The sequence below is a fragment of the Sceloporus occidentalis genome, unplaced genomic scaffold (genome assembly GCF_023333645.1).
Source record: "Sceloporus occidentalis isolate IW3139 unplaced genomic scaffold, rSceOcc1.0.p SCAF_4, whole genome shotgun sequence".
In the NCBI taxonomy this organism is placed as follows: Eukaryota; Metazoa; Chordata; class Lepidosauria; order Squamata; family Phrynosomatidae; genus Sceloporus; species Sceloporus occidentalis.
Genome location: NW_028316984.1, coordinates 62,552,791 through 62,573,853, shown reverse-complemented (window position 1 = coordinate 62,573,853; position 21,063 = coordinate 62,552,791). Strand labels below are relative to the sequence as shown.

General features: G+C 38.7%; 1 protein-coding gene across 2 annotated transcripts in view; it reads left to right on the top strand.

Annotated features, from left to right (window-relative positions):
• The first annotated feature begins 3,168 nt into the window (after window positions 1-3,168).
• The window catches only part of GPR39 (G protein-coupled receptor 39), a 200,710-nt gene continuing 182,815 nt past the window's right edge, over window positions 3,169-21,063 (top strand). Inside the window, exons 1-2 of one of the 2 annotated variants that reach the window (XR_016280878.1) lie at window positions 4,001-4,036; window positions 6,657-7,709. Coding sequence is in view for 1 of the 2 variants with exons in the window: in XM_089520145.1 (XP_089376271.1) it covers window positions 3,169-4,036 (868 nt within the window). In the remaining variant the exon portion in view is untranslated. Of the gene's footprint in view, window positions 4,037-6,656; window positions 7,710-21,063 lie in introns of those variants that run through there. The other variant, XM_089520145.1, reaches the window with a different exon arrangement.

Here is a 21,063-nt window from a genome sequence, read left to right as displayed (position 1 = left end):
TGTTAGTTAAGATGGTACTGAAGGCTTTCAGTGCAGGCAGAGGCTATTCCCCTTATTGGCCATGTGAGAACTAGAGACAAAGAGCAATAAAAGACAGGTAATAAAATTCCAACTCCATCTGCAACAAAAAGTAATCTCACTTGTGATCCTGATGCCCCTGTGCTGTGTGAAACAATCTGTTCCTTCCTTAGGCAGAGCACATTGAATTTCACAAGGAGCCTATGTACAGTTTACATCTGGGAAAGCTTTTAGGTGCTGTATAGGTTAAATACACCAAACTGTACTCCCAAATTGTAATCCATTGAAAGAGTTTTATCTTTGTTGGAAGCAGAAATTTTCAAAGAGTTAAGTCTTAGGCGTTTCCTTCCCCCTTCTTTAGGATAAATTTGATATCTTGAAAGCTAGGGGGTTATTTATTTATTTATAGGGGTAGCTATGTTGGCTGCACAGCAAAATAAAACAAAATCCAAAATCCACAAGCAGTAATACAACTTTTGGGCCAATACATTACGTGAGCTTTCAAAGCTTCACTGGCTTCTTCATCAGGCAAAGATGATAAAAAACCACACAGGAGAAAAACGTTGATTGATGTTAAAGTCACAAGCCTACATCTGGTGCATTACAGAGGCCCATTCTGCATGGGTGGAAAGTACGCGCTCTGCGCGTACAAAATGGCAGCGTCCGTTCTACATGGGCGCCGCCATCTTGACATAGTGGACGCTTAGTGTCCGCACGTCGCAAGTGCACCATTGGCGCCTTACAGCGTCATTAGCACGCTGCAATAAGAAGCACCATTTTGGGGCTTCTTTTTTGTGGCGCCAGGGAGCCTCGTGGTTTGGCCGCTGGGGCTCATCCACACCGCTAATGGCGTCGGCGGCAGACCGCCGCTTTCAGGCAATCTGTAACGAGCCAGAGTTTCTTTACTTAGACTCTAGCCTCTAAAGAGTTTATTATTCTGGCTTGTGAAAACTCGCCTAGTAGTAATAGGTGACTAGAACATGATTGAAGGTGGGAAGACAAGGGATAGAAAGCTTGTCTTTCCTCTGAGTCTCCCACTAGCAATCAAATTATCTGTGAGAGCATGAGTGCAGTTATGTGGCCCTCCAGATGTTGTTGGATTGTTTCAGCAGCCTTAGTCAGCAGAGCCAAAGGTGATAAATGTGGGACAACAAGCCTAATGGGCCTTTATTGATGTTGGAAATCTTTAAAGGTGCAAATGAAAACTTAATGCACCAAGATCTCATCCTGATATTCCTCAGGACAGCAAGAACTGAATTTTAAAAGGGTGGAAGAAGCTGCAGGGTTTTTCATTTTGCAGATGGTTAGAGAGAATTTTGTCATTGATCCTAATGAAAAAACTTACATTTGGAGAGAAGTGATGAGAACAATTTTGATTATCTTGTTATTGTGCTTTGAGAATTAACTTTGTCTATGGACCGCCACTGAAATATATGTGATTTTGGACTGACATGTAGTAACCCACATATTTACAGTACTATTTGTACTTAACCATTTTTTTAAAGTACATCTGTGCAACTGGTAATGATGCTTCATTGTGTGTGTGATTTCCCACATCTGCATTATGGAGAAAAATGCCCTCCCCATTCCACATAAAACTGAATCTCTCTGTTTGTCTTCTACCAGAGTATGTATGTTTGTATAGCTACCTAACAATTGGAGGGAGGTATTTACAGGACTGTTATGATCTATATTAAAAAGGGGCAGAGAGGGGACCAAAGGATGGAAAATAAGTGCATAGTCTTAATTTTAAAAATGGTAAAGGTAATTGTTGGCACAATCACTAAACCACCTCCTAAGGAAAATTTGCCCATCTTTTATTTAAACGAAGAGAATCTGTGAATTAAATCCATTTGTTAGTCCCAACCTGAGTAGAGTAGGTATTACATAAGTACTGATTTACCAAGTAACCCTGGCTCAGTGGAGTCATCTACTCTAGCTGGATCTAACAATGGAATTTAGTCCTGTGTTTTTAATGGTTTCACTATAGCTACCCCCCCCCTCCATAATGGGAACATGGGGAGTAAAACTGCCATGTACTAGGACTTACATTCTTTCTTTTTCTTCAGGTATGCCAGAAGCATATAGTCATGTAGTTACCCCTCCTTTACCTATTGATTTCTGGCTGCCAAAAGATGGTTTATACTACAGACCATCATTTGTCAAAGTGACAATACTGCTATAGTGATGGTACTATTGTCTTGATAAATAATTTCTGTTTTTCGTCCAGCCCCATGATTATGCAGTATTAAAACCATTTAAGGTTTGAGAATTTTTAAAAAATTATTTCCTGCTAAATGCCAACAAATGTGTGAAGAGAAAAGGAAACTTAAACCTGCAGCTAAACTAGAAAGTGATCGCTTACGCTCACTTGAAATACTGTAAATAGGAAGGAGGGAATAAATCAAAGGTTAAATTGTTCAGCAGATGTAGATTCTTTCCACAATTATAGTTCCACTTTAATTTTTCTCTTTCTCTCCTGTCTGGAGTTGTTTGAAGAAGCAGAGATCAAATTTCAGGAAGGGAAAGCCAGCCTGGTTATCTTGAATCAGAGTTGCCTCATTCCCTTTCTACTCACTTTATCGTTTTAATCAGTGACCACATCCCTTCTACAGTTCAGCTGCAAGTTAATGTTTGACAGACATTTGTTGCCATTCAGCCACAGGGAACTCACACTGCAAGCTGTCTGGGATGGCAAGCAACAGTGACTCACTGGAGGAAACTGACACCTTAGCTACCCATTAAGGAGAACTGGAGCCACCATTACACAGTGTTTGAGAAAGAGCTACGTGCGGAAAAGAAGACCAAGAAGTAAGAAGTTTAAACCCTCTGGGGTTTCTTATTTCTTAAGGTGCCTATGAGGTTATTTTATTTCTTTTCTTCCACTGAATCCACAAATAGGGTGGGCTGCTTGCTAGATTAGATCAGGTAGAAAAGTTGTTGAACATACTCAAGGTGTATGTGAATTATTACGGTTATAGCTTCAGACTCATGCATAGTTGCTTAGAAATAAGGCTTCTTTACTTCATTAGGTGTTACATTAGAGTAAGCACACACAAGATTGAGCTGGAAGCACAGTAAGAACATTGAGACAATGACATGCTCTGAATCTCCCCCTCTCTTTTGCAATTTCTATACATAGTTCTGCACATGGCGACACAAGATGGCGAGCCAGATTGTTGGGATATAATAGATGACAGCCACATTAAGGAATTTGAAGTAGCTCAATGGATCAAGATCACTCTTGCGCTTGTATACATCATTGTCTTTGTGGCAGGTATCTTGGGCAACAGCATTACCATCCACACTACTAAAGTGCTCCAGAAGAAAGGCTACTTACAAAAAGAAGTTACAGACCACATGGTGAGTCTAGCATGCTCAGACCTGCTGGTCATCTTACTGGGGATGCCTGTGGAGTTCTTCAGTATGATATGGAGCCCCTTCTCAACTTCTAAAGGGGACCTGGCTTGCAAGTTGTACTGCTTCCTTTTTGAGGCCTGCAGCTATGCTACAGTGCTGCATGTGGCCACTCTAAGCTTTGAAAGGTACATTGCCATCTGCCACCCTTTCAAGTTCAAAGCTACATCTGGACCTTGCAAAGTGAAGATCCTCATTGCTTTTGTCTGGATAACCTCTTTTCTGGTGGCCCTACCACTTCTCTTCGCAATGGGGACAGAGTACCCTTTGGAAACTATCCAGGGCCATCAAAAGTTGGTTGCATGCAGAAGGGCCCAGGCCCGGCACCATATGCCTGACATAAGGCTAAATGTGACTGTATGCACAAGCTTGTCATCCAAATGGAGAGTCTTCCAGTCCAGTATATTCACAGCCTTCATTGTCTATGTTGTGATACTGGTATCTGTAGCATTTATGTGCCGGAGTATGATGAAAGCCCTGATGGTCCACAAGCAAGGGACTCTGGCAGTAAGAGGTGAGAGGGAAAGTCAACATCAGTATCTAAGGAAAACTGAGAATCCTGAGGGCAGAACTTCCAGGAAGCAGACAATTCTCTTCCTAGGTAAGATCACAGTGGAAACAGAGAAATTGTGTTGGGCGAGTGGGGGAAATGATTTTGAGAAGGTACGGGATGAAAGACAAAAAGGCAGACATAGGATTACCTCAGGAAGAAATAAGGAGAAAATGCAGCAGGGTTTTTGCATCATCCTTTTCAGTTTCACCATTCCATACTCATTATGGAAGCAATTCTGCTCAGCAGAAACCAAGTAGTTTGCATAAAATGTATGGAACCTATGTAGGGTGATATTAAAGCAAGCATTAATGCACTCACAATGGGCATTCGAGAGGAATAGCTTTCATTTCAGCTGCATTTCCCTTTTCTTTATATAGAGATCCAAATGGCTGGGCTTTTTCACAGGTATTGGGGCTGCCACACATTCCATCACCTCCCCCATCATCATTTAAAGAAAGCTCTCTCTATTGAAATGCTTCCATATTAAAGCTGAAGGCTCTAGCTTGTATAGTGCTGAATTTTGCATCACTTAAATTAAGTGTGTGATCTTAAAATTCAATTTGCCTTGACTAGTCATCGTGCTTGATAATATCTTATTCCCATTCCTCACCCTATTTTTAGATAAATGAAAGAAGCCTTCTGCATTACTGCCCAGGAAAAATATTCTATAGTCAAAGAGGGTAGAAGGATGGAATAGGGTTTGGAAGAAGGAAAATGGATTAATATGCGGATTGTTGTATATTCAGGCCTTTTGGGGGGAAATGAGAAACTCTGAAAATCACATCCTTGCATTGGAATCCCATGCATTTCTATTCCGAAATAAATCCAGTTTGCATTCCTTAGGTATCTGTATCTCAGGAAAGTGGAACTATTGTAGATATTCCCAATGAAGCACAATTATAATTAAAAGAAAACAAATGTTGGAACAATTGTTTTGGTCTCTACCCATTGTTCTTAAAACAACAACAGCAGCAACAACTTCAAACCTCATTTGGATTCTCATTTTATTGGATTTAGTATGGATTTACAGCCTGGGGCTGTAATCTCAAATCCTTTTACCTGCAAAAAGGCTCATTGATGTTAATAGAATTTACTGTATTTCTGAATAAATATGCTCAGTATTTGTTACTTTTGTAACCATGTGCCTTTTCAAAAAAATGTATTTTAGTTAAATCTTGGCTTTTGTAAAATCCCAACTCTAGCTAAATCTGTATTTCACAAAACCAGCACTGAGATTTTTGTTAATGGTGGCCACATTATTTTTCTAGTTTCTTTTACTAGCTCCTTTCCTTCATTTTTAACGTATAGGTAAAGTTACCAGATCCTGTCTGATCTTGGAAGCTAAGCAGGGTCACCCTGGGTAGGACTAGGTTGGGAGATCACCATTGAAATCTAGGTGCTGTGGGCTATATTTCAGAGGAAGGAACTGGCAGAACTACCTCTGAGTATTTCTTGCCCAAGAAAATCATACAAGATTCATAGGGTCACCATAAATCAACAAGTGACTTGAAGGGATATACATACAGACAATTTTGGTATGCCTGAGAATCATTTTTTTTAACTATTGGGACCTCATGGACTGTTAAAAATAAAAGTGCCAGAAGCATGATTCTTGTTTAGAAAAAGAAGTTATTTTTTTTAAAAAATTTTAAGACAGTGCTATCTGTTCAACCAACCTATTTTAAACCTATTTAATAGCTTAATCACCACTTCTGCATATTTATTACTTAAAGTACAGTAGTAATATCCTACCCTCTATTTAAAGATCTCAGGGCAACATGCAATAAGCCAGCCTGACTAATTTAAATGTATAAAAGTTCTTTCCATCATGAGATAGTCTAAGGTCTGTAATTTGGTAGAATTTTCCAGCGCACTTTCCTGAGCTACAGGATTAGCTCACTAGCAGAGAATTTACTGCATTTCATTACACTCTGAAGCCCAGGATTACATAAGATGGAGCCATGGTGGTTAAAGTGGTAACAAAATGCTATAATTGCCTAGTGTGACTATACCTCTGCAGGTTTCCAACAAGAACATTTCTTGCCAAAGGGTACAAAATAAGGTGGAGAGGTTAAGGATGGAGGGAAAAACAGCTCCAAGACTATACTGTGCTACTCCTGGATCTGTAAAAACCTCAGTACAGATGTACACTTCTCCAAAGCGTTTGGAACTAATAGGGCAGTGATAGTAGTGTTGAGACTGGCTGAGTTAATCTGGGACTTGTAGTCTTTTAAAAGGTAACTCTTCCAAACTCTTATTCACCAGGACTATCCAGACAGGGACCCTGATTTGTGAAATCATGGCAGCCTTTTGTGAGTTGCTAAGTATGTGCTAGTTGCAACTACTTACATTTCATAAAAACTTTGCAACTGTGAGAGGCTGATGCTAAGCTTGGGAGTATCCATGTACAGTATATTGTCAAGGTAGTCTTGTGGAGGCTGCGAACCAATATGAATTCCTACCACACGTTAGGGCCAGAGAAGAAAAAGCTTTCACATTTTCTTTTGCCTTCAGCTAGGCCCCACTAACTTTAAGATACAGAACTGTTCCATTTCTTACAGCTCTTGTTCCCTTTCTCAGAATACTTTTTCTTTCCTTTTGAGCTTATTAAAAGGCCAGTAGCTTGGGAATTATGTTTGATTCTGATCTCTCTTGCCACATTTTTCAGGCTAAACCTAATCAAGTTGTCATCGCACCATCTTGAGAATCTTTCCAGGCTGTGATCCATGTACCCTCAGCATCTTATGGTGGGCTCTTAGATGCGCTTTTCATCATGTTCTGCTTGAATTGCCACAATTCTTTGTTTTTGCTTGCTTGCTACATACTGTGCTAGTGCTGCAATAAATGAACTTGCTAGCATGTGAATGTGCATACATCCAAAGCAGTGGGTTTTCCCCCTCATTGCTTTTGTAAGACCCACTGGATATTTGTGGGGCTGGGAAGGCTGTGGTGAGGAGACAGAATAATAAGTGTGATTATCAATTCTAAATGCCCACATAGAATAATGTTCTATATATTTTCTAGTAACTTGTATTTTCTTTTTCTTTTCTTTGTCTCTCTCTTTTTACTATAATCTGTGTTCAATAAAGCTTCAACGTAGGCTGAATCTGCACAGGCTAAATAATGGGTCTTACCTCAATCCCAGTCTTGTTGGGACATACAATATTTCTCTCCTTCAGATGTGAAAACATTTACTTTCAAAGAACTTTATGGTGATTTAAAAAATAAACCCTTCCAGTTTACTCTGCTGTTCTGAGGAAGAACCACATTTTTAAAATGCTATTTGATTAAATGAATATGCAAATATGTAAATATGTAAATGCATTGTGGGAATTAAAAACAACAACCCAGCAGCTGATGTGATTGTGTGGCCAAACATAAACCGATAAAGCAACCATGTGCCTTCAGTAGAAACACCCCCTTGTACCAATGTGGCTATGTAATTTGGGTCCTGTGTGACTTTCCAAAGAGATTTCAGTTTGGATTAAAACTGGCGAAGTAAAGGAGTCAAACTGGGGCAGGGATACTACACAGTGGAGTTGGAATTCAGCCCTAGTTGTTTGTCTAGAGAATGAATTTTCCAGGTAACAATCCCCGGGTATATCAGTGCTGGCTCTGTCTAAGAAATCGATTGTACTGGAGAGGCCTCTCGAACCAGACATATACACTATTAATGTCCCCTCAGCTGGGGGGGGGGGGGGGGGAGTAAGCAGTAACATACATATATTTAATGGCAAAAGTTTGTGTGTGTGTGTGTGAGTGAGTGAGTGAGTGAGAGAAAGAGAGAGAGAGAAAAAAATAAACTGCCAAAAATACAGGATGAGAAAACAGCCAAAGGGTCAGCAAGTTACTTCTGTATAGCCAGTTTCCTTTAAGATATGTGAAACAGTAAACTAAGCCAGTTTTGACTAATGTCTAGTTTAAAATAAACAAACAAACAACCTTTACTTTTCTTACTGTATTATTTTTACTGCTGCTTACAAAAACAGAAACTTGTTACATGTTAGCATTAAGTATTCATACAAAAACAATAACAGCAATAATGTATTAAACATTTTATACAAGTGTTTGAAGCACTTCTGGACTATGACTTTGGTGAGCAGTGTGTGAATGCCCCTCAGCTATGAAAATCCACTGGGTCACCTTGGGCAAGTCCCAGTCTCTCAGCCTCTAAGGATGGCAATGGCAACCCCCCACTGAAAAAACTTACCAAGAAAACCCTGTGGTAGGTTTGCCTTAAGGCGGCCATAAGTTGAAATGACTTGAGGACAAGCACTGCACTGAAACACTTCACGTATTATCTTTAGTAATTTATGTAAGGCAGGTTTCTCATGCTATCTTATGTCTCAGTATAGGGGAGACCTGAGTCTTGAGAAACAATGGGTTGCCTAAAGCCACTGACTATGTCTGCTGTGACCTCCAAGCTCAGATACTTATCTTTGACTAGCTTCCCCACTTTTCCTACAGTCTCTCTACACATACTTCTGGTTTTACAAACCTAGTCTGGGGTGGAAAGCAGGAGAGCAGTTCTGAAAACCAAATGTGATTTCGTTATGATTGTTGGTTCAGTGTTGAGTTTTTCTCATGTGTTTTCTGGTATTTGAATTGCTAGATCATGCAGCTTTCTCATACAACTCAGATGCTGACCTCTGAATCACATTATTTGCTCTAGACTGTGAATTACTTTTTATGCAGCAGCCACTGTGCTGAAAAGATAGTACTTCCTGCCCTGAAAAAAGCATCTACAAGTCTTTAAAAAGGTGTGCGAGGACAAAACACATGCCAAAATGGCCAAGTGCCCACTCTCTGAAGCTTGGACCTATTGGCCACTTTGTGGCAAAAACAATTTTGAATCCCTCTTCCTGGAGTCAGGGCTTGCCAGTTCTTTGCAGCTGCATTGGGCACTATTTGGAGCCCACAGAGCACACATTTCCCTTTCTTGTTTTATTAAGACAGGCCACAGGTGCTGTGATGTGGCTTCAACCTTTTTCCTTAAGACTTCCATGCTATACGGACAGACTGTCTTGAAAAAATACTAGTACTTCAAATCATGCTATGTCTGGAAAATGTGATATTGCGGGCAGGGTATTCTATCAACAGAACGTAAAGAAATGCTCAGTTTCATTAAAGAATTATCTTAAGGTTGGAAGGTCTTGTAGTCTGTGGTTGGCCACCAATGCTGCAATGTGTTCAGTATGACTCATTCTTCCCTAGGCCTCTCACTACATTCCAGCCATCATGTGTGACCTTCTCTTGTCTCTGGTGGAAAAACGTTTGTGTGACTTGGTGCAAATAAGAGAAAACAAAAGAGGGGGAGGGAGGGAAAAAGTTAACTGTCCCTTGGCTTCTTTGTGGTTAATGCTTTCTTGTTGAAAGCAATTTTGCATTAATGCTTACAAGTAAGTGTGTCTGTCTGTCTATTGGGTTGAGGTGGCAAGGGAGGGTAAAAGTAGTTTTTTCCCCCCTCAGTGGTTTCTGTGCAGTATTTCAAACGACTCTTTAATATGAGTCTTGCTAATTAACTTCGGTTAGAAAATAAATTAATGAACAGAAGAGAGAAATCATGGCCTGCATCCATGAGAATAATATATCTGAAGTTGTGGCTTTCATAAGAATGATGCTTTAGGGTGCTTTTAACCCAGGCATAACGAACAGATATATTGTTTACAAATTGCTGAATTTAAATATTGTAATGTTGCATTCCTGTTTGCATTTCATTTAGCAGATGGGTCAAATTAAAACAAATATTTGTTCATTCCAAATGTACTTCTCATTGAATGTGAAATGTAAATGACAACACAGAGCAAGATGTCTCGAAGATCTAGCAGCAATAAAAACAATTTAGAGTCTTTCTCTCGTCTAGTTGTTAAAAGTGATAACTTCTATAAAACAGAAATTAAATTCATAAATCTACTGCTCAAGAAGGGAGAATGTTTGCAGAAAAACAAATAGAAACGTATGGAGTTTTAGTGCTATACTTTGGTGTAATGACTGAAAAATAATGGGGGAAAAAAGAAAACGTTTTAGAAGGGGGAAAGCAGGGGTGCTTGCACTGGATTTGAAGACGAGAACAGGACAGTGAAAGAGAAGAGGAGACACATCTTATTCAGAATACTCAGAAGTGGATATTGTAATGTTTGGTGTAGGCAGATGTTACCCAAAAAGATGGAGGTACTGGAGGGGATCCTCACCAACTGTGTCAGTGTCTTTAAATATTTGGAAAATTGCTTACTTCAAAGGACACTTTGTGAGAGGCTCGGTACTCTTTGGGTCATTTTCACTTCTCTATACCATTACTAATTGTGAGAGAACTACAGATTTAATGTACGGTATAAAGATTTTTTTTATATGGATGGAAATACAGTTACACCAAATGGGAAAAATGAGTTAGTAGGAGACAGCAAAGCTATTACAATGCAGTTGTGTAGTTCTTATGGAAAGGATGGGGCATGCATTAAAAAGAGAGAATATAGATATATCTGTAAGCAGAATACATTAGGAGCTGGCTGACATTTTCTGTATCAAGGCTGGCAATTTGCTTCTCTCTCCCTCTCCTTCTTTCATACAGTTCTCCCATTTTTCTTTGAGTTGCTCCGTAACACTCAGAATAGCATGCACCTTCCCCCTGCTACTATTGTAAATATAAAACCGTGCTCTAAAATAAAATAACAGTACATTCACTCCAACACACAATAGTACAGCGGACTACAGTAATCAGTCTCTTGCACTACAACTCATGGAACACATCCTGATTTGAAGAGAGATTCTAATTCTTCAAAAGGAAGCCCACAGAAAAGTATTATTGTGTACCTCTATGAATGTGTTATTTTAAACCTGAAATATCTCAGTTCACAGCATGCTTTGCTGTTATGTCTCCATTCAGAATCAAGTTGGTATAATTTGGGCTTGGAACAATACTGGGGGGCACAAAAAATGAATGGATAAATTCTGGCAATACTTGTTTCTTTAAAAGTGGAAATGATTTTGCTGACATAAGGTGGGAAGGCAAAAACAGGACCTTACCAGTTGTGGTCTCTCACTTCTAGAATTCTCTCTCCTTTTTTGTAAACCAACATCTTTTCTGCTGACCCTATTATTTCTGCATGTATATGGTTTGCTGCTGCTATGCTTGATCTGTAACTTGTTGCTTGTTTTATTTGCTAATATTTCCTTGTATCTTTATTTCTCTATCTCTTTAGAGTGACAATTTTATAGTGTATATTTTTACATTTATAACCTATTTCTTAAATCTCACAAATAAATAAATAATATAAACAAATCTCATAAATAATTTTGTGGGAATGCAGCATAACAAATTGAGAAACCTCCTTCTAAAACAGGTTTCTACACGAAAGACCGTCTTGAAATATGACCCTACAATAAAAAGAGCTTTCCCTAGAGAGGAATAGTGCTTGAATTTGATGACTGTGGATACTTTAAAAATTTGATTGTAGGTTTGTTCAAAAACACTCTGGCAGAATAGTGTGGGGGAAAAAAGCTACGTTTTCTTACAGTAGTAGCCTGTAAGTTGTTAAAACAGCCATTGTGGTATAAGAGTGTCTCAAAAGCACTGAGAAGAAAATAGGCAGACATCACATTAGCCAAATATCTAGGGTTTTAAAAAATGGTTTCAGTGATTCTGTCCACATAGATAAGAGATGCTGAAATGGACAAAAATAGCAGAAGTGGTCCTGCGTTTTCACCCGAGCCGGTTATCAAGTTAGTGAATTTTGTAACAGCCTTTTTAGAATTAATTGAGCTACTGGGAAGTTATTGTAGGCACTGCCATTCCTTTAAATCAATTTAATGTTAAAGTTCTACTATGCTACACACACACATATGACAGCAGAGCTTGGAAGAAACTAATTACAAGTAAGAGATTGTTAGTAATTAATTACTTTCCCCAATCACTAAAGTATGACTACATGATGACTGTAGCATCATTAGAGATAACTGCACTCTGTTTGCAGTGTTGCTAACACTTTAGTGGCTGCATTAAGTGGTAGAGAAAGAGCATCACATTGTTCAAGTGCTGTGCCCTGTGTGGGTATTCAGGGGACAACAAGCGTCATGGGAAGAGTGTGTGTTTGCTGTCATAAGCAACTGCATGTAGTGGTCAAATACTTGTTTATTAAAAGTAATCAAAAGTAGCTGTTCTAGTTCATTTTGAGAAATGGAGAAGTAAAGAATTGCTGTTTAAAAACCTGTAAATATAGCAATGACTAGCTCTGGATCCTTAGAATTATAACTGTAACATATTACTTGTTTAAAGGTACATTTCCAAGAGAGCAGAACAATTCATTGAAAGTTCCTATTCAGTTTCTGTTTCTTTGTTGTTTTTAAACTGACTTGAACAATGTAGGGCCTTAAAAATGTTATGTTGAGTAAACACTACAAAAGAGAAAAGAAGCTGCTTCTCCACTCAGAACTTTGTTTACTGATGAGAAAGGCCTGCGGGATGGCTGCCTGTAAGATGATATCTGCTAGATGGGTGAAAAACTGCTTCTTATGCCCTTACAGATGATATTTAATTGTGTTTGTTAATACAGAAGGCATCAATGCATAATTCCTCCCCCTTTGCTGGAGTAATGCCAAAATTGCCACAGTTCATTTTAAATGTTATATGTGAGATCCAACGTGTGTAGGGTTTGAATGTTGGACTATGGCTCTGGAGACCAGGTTTTGAATCCCTGTTCAGCCATGGAAATCCACTGAGTGACCTTGGGCAAGTCACTCTCTCTCAACCTCAGGTAAGCCCCCTCTGAACAAATCTTGCCACAAAACCCTGTGATAGATTCATCTTAGTGATATTTTTCCACAATGTCACTCTTAGAGAGGACTTATCCCAGGAAGAACCAGGAATGCTCCAGCAACAAATCATTCACTGGTTCTTCCTGGGATAGGTCCTCTCTAAGCATGATATGTGGGAAAATCTTTGCTGCAATTGCGTGACTGTCCCAGGAAAATGCCTTGTTAAACCCCTAATTTTCCACCATCTGATAAAGTCTTATGTCATCCTGATATCAATAGCCCTGCTCCAGTCTTGCAAACCCAGGGCCATGGTGTCTTTGATTGAATCTGTTTGCCTGGAATGCAGTCTTTCTACCTTGACAAGCATTGTTGTATTTTGTAATAACTCATGTCTTGTCATGATATGACCAAACTACAATGGTCAGAGTTTAGTCTTTTTTGGCTCTTAGGGAGAATTTAGAATTATTTGTTCTGGAACACATTTATTTGTCTTTTGACAGACAATGATGCTTATATAACTTTCCTCCAGCATCACATTTCCAACGTGTTCGTTTTTATCCTGTCATTTTTCTTTTTGACCATATGTAGATACATGTCCATCTTTTACAATCATATATAAAAATATGTAACATGAGGACATGGAAGTCTTGACCTTGGTATTCAACGATACAGCTTTACACTTTAGGATTCTGCCTAGTTCCTTCATAGATGCTCTTAGAATCACAGAATCATAGGCCTGTTACAGACTGCCAAAATAAAGCTGCTTCGGGTCTCTTTGGAGGTATGCTATTTAAATGATGCATGGGTCCTACGAGTCCAGAGGTCGCGCCAAAGCCACACTCCATTCTTAAGCACTGGAGTGCAGCTTTGGTGCAGCTTCCGAATTCTTAGGATGCATGCATCATTTAAACAGCATACCTCCAAAGAGACCCGAAGCAGCTTTATTTTGGCAGTCTGCAACAGGCCATAGAATCAGAAGAGAGCTCAAGGGCCATCCAGTCCAACCCCCTGCCATACAGCAAACTCAGTCAAAGCACCCCTGGACAGATGGCCATCCAGCCTCTGTTTAAAAACCTCTGAAGAAGGAGACTCTGGCACTCTGCAATGGAATGTGTTCTCTGGTCAAACAGATCTTACTGTCAGGAAGTTCTTCCTAATTTTGAGCTGGGGTCTCTTTTCCTCTAGTTTGCATCCACTGCTCCATGTCCTAGTCTTTGGAGCACCAGAAAACAAGCTTGCTCCATATTTATCTTATTTCCTGGTCTTCTTTGTATTTCATGACTACATTATTCATTTTGATTAATGATTCAGCCAAGCAATGCCTTCATCACCTGCTTTAAAGTTATGCAAATCTACATAGCCCTGTTTGTGTGACCAATCTCAATAAACCAAATGCATGATTCTGGTAATCCCAGCTAGAGTGGTTCATTTCATTAGGGGGACTTTCAGTGGATTTACTCTTGTTGGGATGCCTAAGAAGATTCAGGTAAAAGATTCTGGTAGCATGCACTACTCAAGCTCTGTTTGTGCTCAGTTGTGTGAACAGACTCTATGTTCATACAAATTGGATCTACAGGCTCATTCAGCATCTTGTATACAAGCCTGTGATTTACACATCTATGTTTGTAAAATATTAAAAAGGCATCTGCATTTGAGATCCTGTCAAAAGAATTAATTTTTAAAAAGAAAACAAAATGGGCAAACAGAATCTCACTTGGTTACTGTCCAGCAGTTTGCATTTTAGATGGAGCTACATATTGTGAAGAAAACATGAGCAGAAAGCAAGGTCATCTTCACAAAGAAAACTAGATGTAAATGAGAGAAGAGGAGGAGTCTGCAGATGTATCAGTCTTATTGTTGTTCCCTTTCTCAGTATCTGACATCTATTGTGAAACTTTAGTCAGGAGCATGTTTTTACATGGAGATGTATGTGTATCTTTATATGGATTGTTCTAAGCACATACCTTCCTGCCCCCTCATGATTAGGGCTGCATCTGCACCGTAGAAATAATCCTTGTTAAGACCACTTGAACTGCCATGGCTCAGTGCTATGGAATTCTGAGAATTGTAGTTTTGTGTGACATTTAGCCTTCTCTGTCAGAGTGCTCTGGTGCCAAACTACATGTCATCAGGATTACATAATATTGAGCTATGATAACTGAAGTGGTGTCAAACAGGATGATTTCTGCAATGCGGACGCAGCCTAGGCCATGTTGATGTATATTTTTAACTGTGTGCATTTACTTATTTATTTTTTGTTGGTTATTATCCACCCTTTTCCTGAAACTGGAGCTTCTGCTTATACTCCTTTTTTTAAAGGAGCATATTGTGTGCACATATCTGTAGACAATCTCTGGAGGTGAGAAATCAGTATTTCCATCTAGAAATAGGAAACTGAGTGAACATCTCAACTATCCTTAAAGAGTAGAAACAAGACAATTTCACCTGGTGGAATAAATATCGATCTCCATTGATTGTGTACTTGACTGTGGAATGAATATCACAAACATAATTATAAACTTTACAGTGACTTGAATATTAAAACAAATAACTAAAAAAAAAAAAAAGGAAAGAAACAAAATTCATAACTGGATAAAATGTATGTATAGAGTGCCAGCAAAAAGACTGTGGAAACATCAAAGAAAGTTTCTTCATTATTTACATCAGTGAATAATTTTCAAACCATTTCTGTGTTTCACAGCATGCTATCATACAATCCAATGAAAGAATTTAGCAATCCTGATGGATAAAATCCTAGAAATAAAAATAAAATCTGATTAAAAAATCTGAAATGAAAACAAAAACAGACTGCCAACTACATGGAATTAGCCCTTTCACCCACATCCAATAATCTGAAATTCCATTATTTAGATCAAGATAATATGGGCTTAGGGTCACAGGAAAACAGCTGCTTCATTCTACTTTAACTCCCTTTCTTTCTCATCCTATACGATACAAGCCTATCTTCTTTCTTTAGCAATCTTTGCCTATTAGTTAAACCACTTATAGTCCAGAGAGCTTATATGTGCACTCTTTGCACCTTCTCCCCACCATGCTCAGCACATTATATTATGTTATTATCACCTCAAGTGTTACTACAGTCTGAAGTTCCTATTGGTGCATCCATTGTAAAATGAATGCATCAGTCCTTTACATGGTAGTAGTATTCAAAGACATAGCTATGGTAGTCTGCATCAGTATGCAAAGGGATCTTTTAGCATACTTAATCGTGATCAAGCAGTTTGTAAAATACACTTTTGGAGACTGGGTCTAAATTTGATGAAGGAGATGCAGTCTACAACCACATATACTACTAACTTTTTTTCCTCAAAGGTGCTACATGATTTCTTTGCATATATCTGTGCTTACAGAGAATAGAAAAAAGAGAAACAATTTTTAAATTGTTTTAGCCTGAAAGCCTGGAAGAACTGAAGAATTAGGAAAATAAAATATTACTTCATGATATTTTAAAATGCCTTGGTAAACAACTGAAGTTATGATGTAGACCCAAGTAAGAAGGAATCTTTGGAAAGATGGAGATTGGGCCACTTCAACATGTAGGTAAATAATTAATTCTTCTCAAAAATAGGGAAAGTATAGGCTGCAGGCCTCATGCCGGACCCAAGGGCATTTTTATGCCCCCAGCTGCCCAACTAGCCACCCAAAAGCATTTTTAAAGCAAATTTCCCCCTCAACTGCCCCCACCCCACAACTCCCCTATAATTGGAAACATCTTAGCCACTTCTTGTGGTGTGTTAGGTTTATTGAATGCCTTTATTTCAACAGAAAATGACCTGGAATTGTACTTTGGGGTCACTTTACATTGGGGAAAAAGATTCACAGAATTGGAAGGGGTCTCATGGGATATCAAGTCCACCCCTCTGCTTAATGCAGGATTTCAAGATAAGCCATGGCCTTCCTCTGAGGCTGTCAAACCCCCTCCAAAAATTAAAGATCCTCTTGATCAGACCTGCTGTTGCTACTACCAAAGACATTCTTCCCAGTCTTTGTGAGGCTCAGCCCATCTGTAGCCAGTAGTTCTCTGTCTCAAGAGTGAAGATCATGGTCCCAGAAGCCAGACCTCTCCCATCTACATTATCTACATAGCCAGGCATTCAGTTTTAGTATCACCCTGTCCCTGTATAGTCCTCTATACTTCAGTGGCTAGCAAGAATAGCGCCAGTCCCTCAAACCTCTTCAGCTTTCCCCAAACTTCATAGTCAAAGATGCTCAGATCTGCTCTTGGTAGTGTCATTGGTGCTCACATGAATAAGGGAAAAAAGGATACTGATCTGTGTTCTTATCAGTTTGGGCAATTGTCAGTGACATCCTGGATATATGCGTGAGAAAGACAGCACACTTCCCAATTCATCTTTTCAGGTTGGCACACAGGCGCCTCCGTATCCCTGAGCAATGACTCCCCATCCACCACACATTTCTTTTCTTCTTGTTGATACTGGCAACCTTGACTTTTTCTTTGGCACGTGGTATCCCTTGTTGCTGGTTTCCTGTATGAACATCTTCAGTGCTGCTATCCTCATGAACATGTAGGAACACAATTGCTTAGTTGGAAAAGTTTTGTATGCCTTCTGTATGGTCTGCTCCTGAGAGTGACTGTCCTCCAGGGTGGTTCCTCATTGTAACAGTTTCTCCCTGTTGTTTTTGTAGGATCAATTCTCCTTGTGTTCTGTCCAGAAAATCCTCATGTTCTCTGATCCACTGAAGGGACTCAACATGTGGCTCTCTGCCAAGAGAGTTATCAATATGTTCTTGCTGCTGGTATAATTGGTAAGGTTTTCTGGGAAGAAAACAAATAAATTGTACCTAAATTGCAACAGACAACTATGGATTCTTCTACTTTTATCTGCACAGTTATTTCTGTCCCCCTTTTCCCTGTAATATATATAGGGGACATAGCTGTGCATATCACAAAATGTGTATCACTGGCTCAAAAGCTTACTATCTCTCCCAACCCACCTGATTTTCTGTTTACAATGACTTCAGCAAAGGCTAATGGGTAAAAGTATGCAACTGAGCTTTACTCTCCCAGAGCTTTACCTCTCCCTGAGTATAAAATGACCAAGAGAGAGCCAAACCTATGACAAAATTGCCCCACCACACATTCCTTGGGAATTTGGGGGCAAAATCAATTCATTTTTTATCTCAATTTTTTTATTAGACAAAACATATATACATATATGCATTCATCTTGTACATAAATAGAATAACCACAAATACAATCAATACATACAAACAATCCAATCAAAAACAGAGACTTCTACGATCTAAAACGAGCCTCCCACCCTCCATGCCAGTTAATAAATACATATAAATTTTGTACTTCTTCATTTTTTTACTTTAATCTGTATTTTCACTTCTGCCAAATCCATCTATCTAAATACAGCTCAGTAGTCAAATCTCACAAATGTATTTATCCCTTTCCTCTTTAAATATTTAATAAATGGTTCTCAGTTTTTTAGAAATTTTTCTCTTTTATCGATGTAGACAGTTTAATTCCAGCCATCTCTATCATCTTTAATATCAATTCAACTTTCAGTGGAATCTCCAGATTCTTCCAATATTTTGTTTACAACCCTCAAGCTTCCAACATCTTGACAAATTCATTTTATCAGGTGTGGTAGTCGGGTGTATTGCCCTCTCAGTTCCCCTGATGGAACAATATGGACCCCTAACCTCTGACAGTTGCCCATCCTTGATCTAGACTATTTATTATAAGAATATAAGAAAAACCCTGCGGTATCAGACAAAATAGATCCTATCTAGTCCATCATTCTGTTCCTACAGTAGCCCTTTTGATGCCTACTGAAATCCCATAAGCAGGAAATGAGCCCAATAGCACCATCACATACATGCTCTCCAGAAAATGGTATTCAGAAGCAGTAGCTGCCTCTGGCACTGGAGACAGTATATCCACCATGAATAGTAGTTACATATAGCCTTATCCTCCTTGAGGATACTATTATATTGCATATACTACATCTATGCTTTCTCAGTCAACATAAACTTGACAGTGGTACATTAATCCCATCAATCGACTGACATTTGCAGTCACAGCAAAAGAAACCAAGAACAGGAATTCTAACTTATTCCTAAACAAAGTGATGCACTACCTAAACATGTATCAAAATTGCAATGAGTTGCTTTTCAAGACATGTTTGTGTTAGATCTGAACACTATTTGGTTGTGAAGTATAATTAGTAGCCCATGTTGGATCGTTTCCTCTCCTATATCTAAGACAAAAAGAAGCAAAGCCCCAACACTCTAAAGCTGAACAACTAATTTTTTCACAATCAATCTTGTGTTGGCAGATTAATGTGTAGCTCAAAATAAGGGTGTCTTGCTTAGAAAGAAATAGCCTTTCAAAAGATCACTGAGGAAATATATTTTCTGAGGCACCTGGCAAATGGATTTGCAGTAGGACAGATTACTTCAAGTAGTCTGCTAAAAATATGTGCTTGACATCTACGGATGACTTGAGCACAGTAAAACTTGACAATGCTAGGACTTCTGTTACAGGAAAATTAGATGTTTCTTCGTAGGCTGAAAATTGTCTGTGTTTGGATTGTTGTTGGGATTGTTTCCCACCTCCTTTTACAGAAAAGGATACAGCTTGGGGACAGAATGAAATGGAAAGAACAACTTGATTGATTGGTTTTCAGAAAAAAATATATGGCGTCAATTCTGTGCTTTGAGTTCTTTGGAGTTCCTTGTTACACTCAATTGCATTTCTTTTTAGGCTTCAGTAGAGTTATCAAAGATGTAGATATTAGTGGCTTTAAATTTTTTTTCGTCTTGGTGTCCTGTGCAACAACAATTGTGTGAGAAGCTCATGAATAGGATACTTGAGAATAGGCTATATTCATTTTATATCCACAAAATGAAATAAACTGTATTTGAAACAAAATACAGTTACAACAATGAATAACAAAAAAGTTTAAATACCAACTAAACAGTCGTATTGAAAACATTAAACATGTTTTAAGTGGACACAATAATAATAATAATAATAATAATAATAATAATAAGTCACACCCCTGTAGTAACATTCTGCCTTTCTATATAGACATTTCAAATTTATTGCTAGGCATTACCGTTCAGGCGAAAACTACATGACTGCCAAAAATTTGGTCACAGTTAAAGATGCTTCATTTTTTAAAACGTGAGAAGTAGTCATTTTTAAAATAGTTTATAGCTTTCATGTTCTGGTGACAAAACTCTCATCTCTAATTCTAGATCTGAGAAGCAGATCTAATCTCTTAGTGATGAAAGGAAGGCACTTTTAGAGGGAAATGGGTTGGAGCGTTTCCTTTAGAAGACAGGTTAAGGAACATCCTCATGCTTCTGATTCACATTTACTCTCCCTCTCTCCCTCTCCCTCCCTCTCTCTCTCTCTCTCTCTCTCTCTCTCTGTGTGCTAATATTTAGAGACTCTTTGCAATTTTAAATTAATGTTTGGGATCCTAACTAATGTTCCAATGAATGTCTACTCAGGGTAGCTTTGCTCATTGGATGCTCTCATGGAAAAAAGAGAGAAGGGCACAATTTTTACTGTTTTTCCTTCTGTTCTTGTTATTGGTGTGTACTCTAAAGATCCCTAAACCCCCAAAATTCTGCTCCAGAGGACTTCAGGAATTTCTCTAACAATGATGGACTAATGATACAGGGGACAGTGGAGAAGAAAGGAAATTTATGAAAATCACCTAGAGAAAAGGCAGGAGGCTGGAATAAATGGCCCTTGTGGTCCCTTCCATCTCTTTCTATGATTCTATGAAAATTGCCTGATCTTCTAGTGGAAGCTTCAGCTGGATCAGAGTCTTTTCTGATGATGGATGTTTTTTTTCCCTTTCAAAGAAAGAAAGTCCTAACCCAGTATTTCTGATCACTTTCAAAATGTTGTTTTTCAACTCTCAAGCATGTATTTTGTTTTGTGGTGAAGGTGGTGCTATGATTTTTCTTAAGATAAACAATGGAGAACAAGGTGACCTGCTAATTTGAGTTGGCTCACTAGATGGAACAGCAGCATCATGTGAACACATACTTATTAGATGAAAATTGTCAGGTGTGAGAAGAATCATAGGGTTTACTTTTTTTTAAAAAGTGCATTTTTTGCTCATAAGGCAAGAAGGGAAGGAACAAACCCGGCAGGCAGGCAGGCAGGCAAATGTGAAAATGTGTGGTCACTGTCAGGTGAAATTTAGGGATGAGGTGGGGGTTTAGGTGTCAATGTTCTCTACTAAATCTTAGAGGCCATATAATAAACTATGTAATGTAAGCTATAGGAACAAATCACTTGATCTGCCAGA